This window comes from Neolamprologus multifasciatus, chromosome 15 (genome assembly GCF_963576455.1).
Source record: "Neolamprologus multifasciatus chromosome 15, fNeoMul1.2, whole genome shotgun sequence".
Taxonomy (NCBI): Eukaryota; Metazoa; Chordata; class Actinopteri; order Cichliformes; family Cichlidae; genus Neolamprologus; species Neolamprologus multifasciatus.
The window spans coordinates 35,205,001-35,216,215 of record NC_140453.1 but is presented as its reverse complement, the minus strand read 5'-3'; the positions used below and the strand labels follow the sequence as shown (position 1 = coordinate 35,216,215).

The following is an 11,215-nucleotide window of genomic DNA, read 5'->3' as shown; positions in this document are numbered from 1 at the left end:
TCCACTATAGAACCAGCTCCCTGTTTGGATTTGGGAGACAGACACTCTCTCTATTTTGAATATTAAGCTTAAAACTGATTTTTTAAAAAGGTTATAATTAGGGCTGTATCAGGCAACCCTGAAATTCCCCTTAGTTACGCCGCAAAAGGCCTAGACTGCAGGGAGCTTCCCATGATACACTGTTTCTTCTTCAATCGCCTCATTTTCACTTTTTGTGTTTATACACCACTTTGCATTCATTCATTAGTTATTATTAATCTCTGGCTCTCTTCCACATTGGGTTTTTTGTCCCTTCTTCCTCTTCTTACCCCCAACTGGTCACAGGAGATGGCCACCTCTCTCTGAGCGTTTCTACCTGTTAAAGGGAGTTTTTCCTTTCTACTATTGCCAAGTGTTTGCCCATAGGGCGTTGTCTGATTGTTGGGGATTTATTCCAGGGTCTTTATCTTCCAATGCTTTTTTGAATTGGTACTATATAAATAAAAACAGAATCAAATGGAATTGGTGACAGGAGGATAGCAGCAAGAATGAAACAGGAGGAGAAAAAAAAAGACAGGAGGCAGAAGTGGAGGTGACAGAGTTAAAGATAGTAACCAAGAGAATGATCAGGAGGCACAGCTTAGGCTGAATAGTTTGGAGACAAAGTTAGAGAAAAAGGCTGGGTATACTGGGATAGACCACAGAGAAGGATCATGGATGTAGTGATGGGCATGTGTGACTGAAGAGGATGCTAGAGATCTGATCTGATTAAGATATAGGCAACCTAACTTCTTCATAATATTGTGAGTTGTGACCCGTGTTTTGTGATGGTGAATCACAATCATGTAGATGTCATTAACAATAGAGTGGAGCCTCGTGGTAATAACTGTGACAGGCCTTTCATGGTCATTGTACCAACATGTCAATTACAAGGTTTCAATAGGAGTGAATACTGAATGGAAAAGCACAAACATCACTTGTACTTCTTTTATTTCAAAGCCTTTCCTTTACAAAGCCAGGATTACTTACTGTAACAGTGCTTTGTTAATGAAGCTGAAGAGCATACCTTTCAGAGGATACTCCCAAAACACAGGTAGAGCACACACTGATATTAAAAAAAAGAGAAAAAAAAAGTACTTTTTGAGGTAGCCACAAGGACAGCATCAGTACTACATCTCTGAACTGACCCACTGAGAATTAGTAAGGCCTTTTCATAAAACACATAACCAACAGCAAGGCACAGGAGGGAGTTTGGGGTCAGAGGTCACCTCATATGTAAATTTGAGGCTTTAACTTTTGTGAGAAGAAATTCTGTTCTTACACAACTCTTTTTTTTAAAACTTCTCTGCACACACAAAGTCACAAGGTAAAATATCAGCACCTAAAACAACATCAGAGATTTCTGAAACACCACAACCAAGAAATGAGCTGTAATAAAAAGTTTATGTCTGAGATGGAATTCAGTTATGTTCAGCTCCGTGCTTCACTTTGTGATGTACAGAACAGCATTAAAACAAAATACAAAGCTAAAAACGGCAATTTACTCAAATTTAATGGCACCAACTTGCTTAATTATTACTGAAGCACTACACAGTGTCAGGTATTATGACATAAATACAGTGGTATGAAAAAGTGTTTGTCCCCTTCCTGATTTCCAAGTGATTTACATATTTGTTATACTTGTCACCTGTTAAACCAAGATAACCCGAGTAAATGCAAAATGCCGTTTTTACATGATGATTTCACTGATTAAGAGAGAGAAATTATCCAAAAGTAGTTGCCCCATGTGTTAATCATGAATTTACTGCGATTAACCACATTTTTTTGAAAGCTCAGTTTCACTAAATAGACTCAGGCCTGACTACTGGCAGACCTGTTGAATAAAAAAAAAAAAACCCTCCTTAACTAGAATCTGTCTGACAAAGTGAAGCAGGTTAAAATATCTCAAAAAGCAACACATCATGCCACAATCTAAAGAAACACCTGAGCAATAAAGTCTGGGAAGGAATGCAAAGCCATGTCTAAGGCTTTGGGCCTCCAGTGAACCACAGTGAAAGTTATTATGTCATATGGAGTAGACTTGGAACAGTGGTGACGTTTCCCAGGAGTGACTGGCCCACCAAAATTACTCCAAGTGAACAGCAAGGACTCATCCAGGAGATCACAATAGAATCCAGAATAACATTAAAGAATCACAGACTTCACATGTCTAGTTAAGGTCACAGCTCATGATTCAACAATAAGAAACAGACTGGGCAAAAATGGCATCCATGGGAGAGTTCCAGGAGAAAACTACTGCTGACCAAAAACAAGAGAAAGACTCATCTCACATCTGCCAAAAACATCTTGATCATCCCCAAGAGAGCTAGGAAAATGTTCAGAAAAGGAACATCATACCAACAGTAAAATATGGTGGTGGGCTGTTTTGGTGCCTCTGGGTCTGGAAGACTTGCTGTGCTAAATGAAACCAGGAATTCTGCCGTCTGCCAAAACATCCTGAAGGAAAATGTCCGGCCATCTGTTCGTGACCTTAAGCTGAAGCGCATTTGGGTTCTGAAGCAGGACAATGATCCAAAACACACCAGCAAGTCCAACTCTGAATGGCTTTGGAGTGGCCTAGGCAAAGTTAAAAAGACAATTTCTGCTCTAAAACCCTCCAGTGTGGTTGAATTACAACAATTCTATAAAGATGAGTGGGACAAAATTCCTCCACAGCACTGTAAAAGTCTCATTGCCAGTTATTGCAAACGCTTGGTTGCAGTTGTTTCTAGTAAGGGTGGCCCAAACAGTTACTAGGTTTGGGTGGCAATCACTTTTTCCACACAGGGCCATGTAGGTTCCCCTAAATAATAAACACCTTCATTTAGAAACTGCATTTTGCATTTACTTGGGTCATCTATGCCTAATATTTAAATTTGTTTGATGATCTGAAACATTTAAGTGTGACAAACATACAAAAAAAGGAAGCGAGCAAATACTTTTTCACACCACTGCAGATCTATCGTTGGGGCATGAACACTGTATTTAGCAGTATATAAATGATTACAGGTAGAGCTGGGCGATATATCGAGTTTTTAAAAAATATCGATATATTTTTATACGAGATATAAGATGTGACAATATCGTTTATATCGATATAGTCTATGTTACGTTATAACTATATTTGTGGAGCCGCAAGTTTGCCTCTCTTTCGTCCACTTTTGTCTTTATGCAACGTTACTCGGCCTCGCCCCTTCTCCCCCATCGCTTCACCTGCAGGAAGCGACAAGATGGACACGGCAAATCTCCGTTAACGAGTTACTGCGCATCGCTGGACACCGTCAACGCGTTAGCTAGCTAACCATGCTAACAAGCTAACCACGCTAACGCCATGCAGCCCAGAGGCGCTGCACAGCCTAAAATCCTTTCATTTTCTCAAAAGTTGACAGCGCGCCTTATGTATGAATTCTGGTTGTGCTTGATGGCCGCGAACCGATTTTATGTGGAACACAGCGCTCAGCAATCTGTCAAAAATGTTTTAGTACGACTTTGCTAAGCTACAGAGCTGCAGCGCTTCATGGATTGTCAGAGCATTACGGCTACCGAGGAGCCTCGCGGAGTGATACGTACTGTGCTTCAACGTAATATTACCCTACTGTGTATAAGGACCATAAATGGCACCTGTTAAGAGACGTGGTTACGAAGAGGATTTCAAACTCCAGGCTGTCAGTCACACAGTAGAAGTTGGGAACAGAGCAGCTGTGAAATCTGTCTTTGTTATTATGCTCAGCGTCTTTTAGTTTACATTTTGACTGCACAATTGTGAGCTTTTTGTTATGCACAAAAACAACATTGTTTTCTTTTATTTATGGAGCATTATTATTTAATAAATGTTCATAATTTATTTTTGAGTAAATTTTATGTACATCTATGCTCTATGTTAATAAAAGTGCCTGTGTGACATCTGGGACACAGCTTTGACTAAGAACTCTCTTTTTGTTCTTACTTTATGGCTTTAAAAAAAATATATCGAGATATATATCTTATATCGCCGTCCAGGTAAAAAATATCGAGATATGAATTTTGGGTCATATCGCCCAGCCCTAATTACAGGCCAAAATTACTTGAACTGAAGCTGTGTTAGGTGTAGGCAGTCAGATTCTCAGGAGCCAGGGAGTGATCGAGATGACAAAACACAACACAATCCAATTTTTTTTTTTAAAAAAGAAAAAAGAGCATTTACTCTGGGAGTGTTACTGTCATCACCATGCATTCCTGCTCTACGTCATAATCACCATGAGGAAAAGGGTTGACAATGGATGTCTAGAAAGCTACACAAGATAAAGTGACAGAAAATAAAAACAAAACAGAAGCTTTCACATTGCTTGAGAAATGCTGTCCAAATTCCAGATTAAGTAAAACTGAAATACACAAGAAAAGAAAGAAACCAAGTGCTACAGAAAAGACATGAGGCCCAATTCTGACTGAAAGCAAAGTCCAACTTCATCAAATCAGATTCTCAGATAAAATAAGCAGCTACACCTGATTTAATGACAGGAACGACAGAAAGTTAATCAAGGAAACAGTTAGAGCTGCACAACCACAAAAGAATGTTTTCTAAAAGGTTTAAGATAAAATATGCAATGTCAAAGCCAGCAGGCATCCTCAGACACAAATCACAGCAAGTGTCACTATTTCACCATCCAGTGAGTCTGGGAGAGTCATGCCCAAAGTGCGCTTTAACAACAAGGCTACATGATATGAACTACTTCACTCTATATAACTCATCTGTTACAGTTTAATACATACTTTCTACAGTTAAAATCCAGTTGTGCAGCCTTGATGTATGACATAATTATCCCACTGAATCAATGAATGAGATCTGTGAAGTAACATTGCACATCCCGGGGCCAGATCTCAGTGGGGGGAGGGGGGGGGGTTGGAAAGAAGGGGGTGTTTCTGTCAGAACTGGGCCGACAAACTGGGGAAATGTGAGCTGGAACCAACCCGTTCCCTGATTTAAATAACCTTTGTCAAAGAAGGCAAATTTACAACTTCTTATAAAGAAAAAGGACTCAAGAAAACAATTCAATATAAATGAGAAAAGCACAGGTAAGCTTTAGAATACAGAGAGGAGAATATGTGAAGGAAAATAAAATGAGCAGTTTACTGCTGGATGTTTCATATTAATCCATAATGCAGACTTTTATGTGTGCTACATGAAACCTATTGTGACCAACTAAGAAAAAAAAATCTGAGAAAGAACCATTATGATTATAGTTTCCCCCAAATGTGTCTTCTATAATAATTTTAATAACCCTACCCCTATAAGGTGCATTATTAGGAGTCACATTTGGGGTTACAGGTTATAATATCTGCCACATTAGAGACCACCTGCTGCGACCGCATGTGAACAACACGAGCAGCATTTTGCTCCTGTGTTTATCTGGTTTTTCCTCACATTTTGCTCCAATGTCAGAATGCTTCCAGTTCTTTTAAAGCTTACGTTACAATGAGACCGTAACAGAATCAGGCCTAGCAAAGCAAGAAGCAAAGAAGCAAGACAAACTTTGAAAGCAGATTATACTGTGAAGTGTCATTATTACCAATTAAAGATACAGTTTTTAAAAAAAAGGGGGCGGGAGGTTTGGCTACTTGTGATTAAGTGCAATTTCTCTTGTGTGGTAAGGGCTGGAGAGGCTAGTTGGCATATGGAGGTCACTTAGTGGAAGTGTTGTTGGCAGTGAATCTTCCCTTCAGCTTGGTCCATAAGCTCCAGCATCTCCTGGATGACGGCCTGCAGTGCACGACCCAGGTCTTCTTTACTGTAAGGCTTTCCAAGAGGAGGCACATGAATAAAGGCAGAGCGGCCGTGGCTCAGGTACAGAGAGGTGTAGTAGGTAAAATCACAGAGATACCTGTCAGAGAAGGGAGCACGGTATTTAATAAATGAAGAGACTGACTCCATAACACAAACAAACAATAAAACAGCATTTACATGACGCATACTCGCCTCTCAGCTGAGCCACTCAACCGTGCACATACCTCCAAAGGGCCCTGATCACTACCTGTCACACTGAAGCATTGTTATGTCACTTCTAGATCTTGACAGCGGTAAACATATTTTGCCTTTTCCCAAAGGCCAAACTGCATAATGTGACTACTGTTTATATCGTTACTATAACCTGACAGCTGTCAGTATATAAGAAACACTGCTGTTTGTGGCCTAGCAGAACAATTTCTGGCTGCCTCTGAAATGTAAAGCTTAAAGCTTCAGTCAAAACTTCTAGATTCAACTAAGACAGACTTTACTTCAAGTAAAGCATCAGTTTAGCAGCTTAAGTGCATTTATCACTGCAACTAGCAACTAGCTAATTTGTCAGCCTAGTGTAGAAACTTTCAAAAAGCCTAAATTCAAACCATGAGAAAATATAAAAATAAACTCCAGAAAGCTCAGATTCAAGTCAAAGTCCTCTGTCTGTTCATCACTGGGAACTTTGTTTTTGGTCTCTCATTATAGTAAAAATAGTGATTACAGTTTCTTTCAAACATTTGCCTCAAAAAACAAAAAAAAAATATTAGTCAGGCTACAAAAATTGAACTTCAGCAGAAAACGCTGATAAGGTCTCAGTATTTACAATCATAGCAACAATCTGTGCCGAGTTCTGAGCTAGCCATCTCTATATAAAAGTACCGCCATGTGAGCAGTACATGCAACAGTTGGATGGATAAAGATACACAACTTGGTAAAAGAGAAAAAACACATTAAATAATGACCTCCCGGCATCTCTGGAGACAGACACGGCTACTCCCAGCCCTGATGCATTCACTCGTTTGCAGACCAATTCCATGTCAATGATCGAGTTGATGCAGTCTGGGCCTCCAACAACGCAGCACTGTGAATCGGGGCAGAAGCTGCTGTTGTCCAGGCCCTTGTAACCATGATTTCTTCCACATTTCTCCAGCGTGACAGTTGTGGCCATACCCGAAACTCCAACATGAACTACCAACTGTCCAACAAAGAAAACAATAAAAACACAAAGTCAGAATGACTAGACTATTGCAGGCTTCCCTTACACCTGAGGCATCCATGCTCTCAAAACAGGGCCTAGGATTATTTTACTGAAACAAAAACGCAAGGAAACGCAAGATAAAAGCTCAAGCAGAATTTTACAATGTAGCCCCTTTATAGCGAGCTTTTAACAAAGGCACTTTCAAGCCCATAATTCATCGTATTGTTCATTGGGGCTTCTAACTCTTGAAGCAGCGGGCCCCGACCCCCGGACCAGTTGTTTGGTACCGGGCCGCAAGAGTTGAGACTCGGGTGTGAAATTCATGGTTTCAGTTTTAGCGCAATTTTTTTTTTTTAAATAGTTTTTATTGTTAAGTCTGTGTCCCTGGGTCTTTTCCCGTGTGTTATGAATACATCTTCTTTTTTGGTACTGGTTTTATTTTGTTGTATTTATCTGCAACACCTTAAAGGCCGGTCCGTGAAAATACTGTCGGTCATAAACCGGTCCGTGGCGCAAAAAAGGTTGGGGGACGGCAGCCTTTAAGCGCAATAATGCTGTCACTTTAAATTAGGCTCTCCTCTTACCAGTGGATGATACTGCTTCCATAATGAAGGAACCAAGCTCTGGACTTGTTGGTACTCAACAGGAACCTCGTGTACATGCAGATCCACATCACTGCCCAGCCCGAGCTTCTTCAGTTCCTGTCAGAGTAAAATTAAAACCTGAAGTTTAGAAATCATTCCACATGTTGAAACATCAGTTTCAGCTTCTTCAGTTAAATTTAGATAATTTACAAAAATTGCAGTAGATGCGTAATGCGGAGCTATGCGCTGTGGCAACCCCTTGTGAATAAAAGAGCAGCTGAAAGTAGCTTTACAGGATACTGTAGGCTGCCTCCTTTGCCTATGTTCTTATCATTTTTACTTCATGCTCACTGACAGCTAATTTCCCTGCAAAATATGTCTCCACGTATTTGGAATTTTTGGCCACTTGGGAAAATCTCTTAATGCCATGCCATTCCCAAATGGTATAATTTTACAGTCAACTTGGCAAACAGAATGAACAAACACTTCAACCCCAAACTCAGGCTTCTTCAAAAGCAAAATCAAGAAATAAAATATGCCAAACACTGACTTCACATATAAAAACAAACAAATCTGTATCAAATTCAAAGCCAGTAACCCAACAGCTCCCCCAGTCTCCCTGCAGGACAAATAGCCCTGGACACTGACCTCCCAGATGTATTGAAAGGAGGCTTATTTGACCACGTCTGTGACCCTACCACAATGTGCCCTTTTGTTTGCCTTTAATATCCTTATCAAGTCCGTCTAGACACCCTGACAACCACCATCATCCCCCCACACAAAACCTCTGACGAACACTGCTACATAGTACGAAGCCGGCCGTCAGCATCGCAGAACTGCCGCACAAACATCGTCCAAGTGTCGGCAAAAACCACATGACAACCTTCAAGACTTTCGAAAAGCATTTTTGGAGCAAGTTTAGTATAAAAAAAAAAAAAAAAAAAATATATATATATATATATATATATATATATATATATATATATATATATATATATATATATATATATATATATATATATATATATATATATCTAACACCATCACACACTTTAACTGTATGGCACATTAACTTGTATCAAACACAGACTTTTTTGAAAATCATTTAAGTGTAAATAACAATTATGCAAATTATTACCTCTTTATTAGATGCTAAAAAATGAAACAAACAAACAAAGAAAGCCAATAAATACCTGTACTGCTACCCAGCTGGCGTTGACAGTGTGCTCTCCAAATGGCCCGAAACCTGCAAAAGATGTCAGCTGCTGAATTAATGTGGATTATGTTTGTGGTGTCTGCAAAAACAGCCATTTTTACAAGATTTATTTATTTGTTTAAATAATTCTACTGATATGACCTTAAAGGTAGTTTCTGATTGAAAAAGGGGGCTGTTAAAGATTTGAGTTGACTGAGATGCTGATTTGCAACATAAAGGTATACATTTCGTCTTTTATGTCAAATACAACATCCTTTTCAGTAGCATGACTGAGATGTAAATGCCTGTTGCTTGAAATTATAAACTGTTGTTTTGAAGAATGCACCTCATTATTAATAACATAAAGACCTGCTGATGCACAACTGCAAATGAAAAACTGTAAAATCTCAGCAGCCCATGGAAATTCACTCGGGACTGTTTATATAAGGCTCTATCACGGATTCCCCCGCCCCACTGTCTATCCTAGGGTCACTGGGTCCCTGGGGGTTGGGTGGAGAGGGGATCAGTCTGTCTGACAGGCTGATGAAAAGGAGCAGAGTGAGGGGCCGGCAGCTGCCAGCCAGCCTGCTATTGTGAAGGTGCTGTTCCCAGGCAATCTACACTTCTCTTATCAGCTGGGGAGACACGTTTCTGCACCCCTTTGTGTCTGTAAACAGCAAATTAATGTGTCTGTTCTGCCAAACGTCACCATTTAACACTGCTGTTTGCACTAACGAAAATATGTTCATGTGGCTGGACTTGAAATTGCATCGGAGTGTGATTTAGATAAACAAATATGTTCATACACAGTACTTGTTATATTAACAAGTATTATAAATTGGTGACTATTACACAGGGATGTAACTTTGAATCACAAGTGATGCAAAATAAATTTTCTGAAATAAAACACAGAGACTGGTTGATGAACAGCAGCTCTAAGTCTACACTAGATTACCATAATGCAAAATAATGAGACTAAACAGGATGAACTAGCATAACGAAACTCATTCAATAACTTATCAATAGTGGAACCTAGTCACCACTTGAGAATAGGATATGTATTTTTAGCCACAGATCTATAAAGGCATCACACACAACAATTGGACAGAGGAAGATACGAATAATTCAAAGCAATAAAGAATAAAAAACAATAATTTAGGCTAAAGGGTTCATTATTAAAATCTCTCTGCATTGTGTTTTCACCTTTATCTTTTGTTCATCTGTCTATATTTTGTAGATTACTGACATAACTCCTATGATATCAGTTTTTTTTTAAACTGAAATAATTTCAATAATGTCCCAAGTCACAACTAACAACATCTAATATTTATGAAAATATATGCATTATTACCTTTGCTGCCATATGGTATTGTGCTCAGTATTAGTGACTAATACTTCAGATGAACACGAGCTATTTGAAAGCATTTAGAAACAAATATTATACCGTATCCATAGAGCAAAACAAATGTGTAGACAACACAAAAGGCGCTTGTTTTTGGAGGAGTAATTTGTTTACTGTCTGCGGCCTTTCAGCTGAAGTCATCTAAAACAATGGTGAGACCACCGAACCGGTCTGTAGCGTCAGTAATGCATCCCCCCAAAACTCTAAAGGGTCAAAACTCCCACAAAACAACTCGTTTCTTTCTGTACAGTTGCAACAGAGTGGAGCAGGAACGACCTGACGCCATTAATGGAGCAGCTTTAGTCCCCTCAACTTTTCCTCAACAGACAAAAGAGACAACGACAGCGGATAAAAGAGCCCAAACCTGTAACGACCACAGCCCGTTTACTGTTATCCATCTCCCGTCCCGTTCACGAGGAACCGTTGCCTCTTTTTCTCGGTCTTTACTTTGAACAGGGTTAGAACGAGAGTCTACCCCGCAGAGCTGACGGCTCCTTCTCCCACACACAGACCAAACCGGAGGTACTCCCTCCTTCCGCAGGCAGCCTAAGACGTGACGTGATTACGTCAGCAAACCCCCCGAAAAGCTACAAAAATGTATACAAAGGCAGTATACATTTTTGAAAGATTTTTTTAAATTGCTCATTTATTTATTTGTTTCATTAAAAAAATATAAATCCATTCATTCGCTAAAGATGTAACTTCAAAAATGAATATTATTTTCATTTTCTATTAAACTATTTACATTACTGTGCAAAGGTCTTGAGCTACCCGTTTTTCTTTATATTTTGCAAGTAAAATGGGAAATAGGTGCAGATATATATCGAAGCATGTGCAAACATACATGAAAATACAGAATATAAAGCAAAAAACAGAGTCTATACAATTCTAACCAGCATGAAAGTCAATATTTACCTTTATTCTTCAACACAACTTGAACTCTATTAAGCTTTCTCGTGACCTTTTTTAATATGGCTGTTTTATACTTAAATGATATAGGTCAGTGTAAGTGGTATAAGAAAGAAAGAAAAAAAAACCAAAAAGCATCTCTCTGAAAATGGTC

General features: G+C 39.2%; 1 protein-coding gene across 1 annotated transcript; it reads right to left on the bottom strand.

The window, feature by feature from the left end:
* Window positions 1–4,071: 4,071 nt before the first annotated feature.
* On the bottom strand, window positions 4,072–10,684 carry LOC146502564 (pyroglutamyl-peptidase 1-like). Its single transcript, XM_085133192.1, has 5 exons — window positions 10,517–10,684; window positions 8,749–8,801; window positions 7,556–7,672; window positions 6,736–6,968; window positions 4,072–5,876 (listed from the first exon to the last, which is right to left on the bottom strand). The coding sequence occupies exons 1-5, from the start codon at window positions 10,548–10,550 to the stop codon at window positions 5,681–5,683; spliced, it is 633 nt and encodes a 210-aa protein (XP_084989318.1). The 5' UTR covers window positions 10,551–10,684; the 3' UTR covers window positions 4,072–5,680.
* Between the last annotated feature and the right edge of the window lie 531 nt (window positions 10,685–11,215).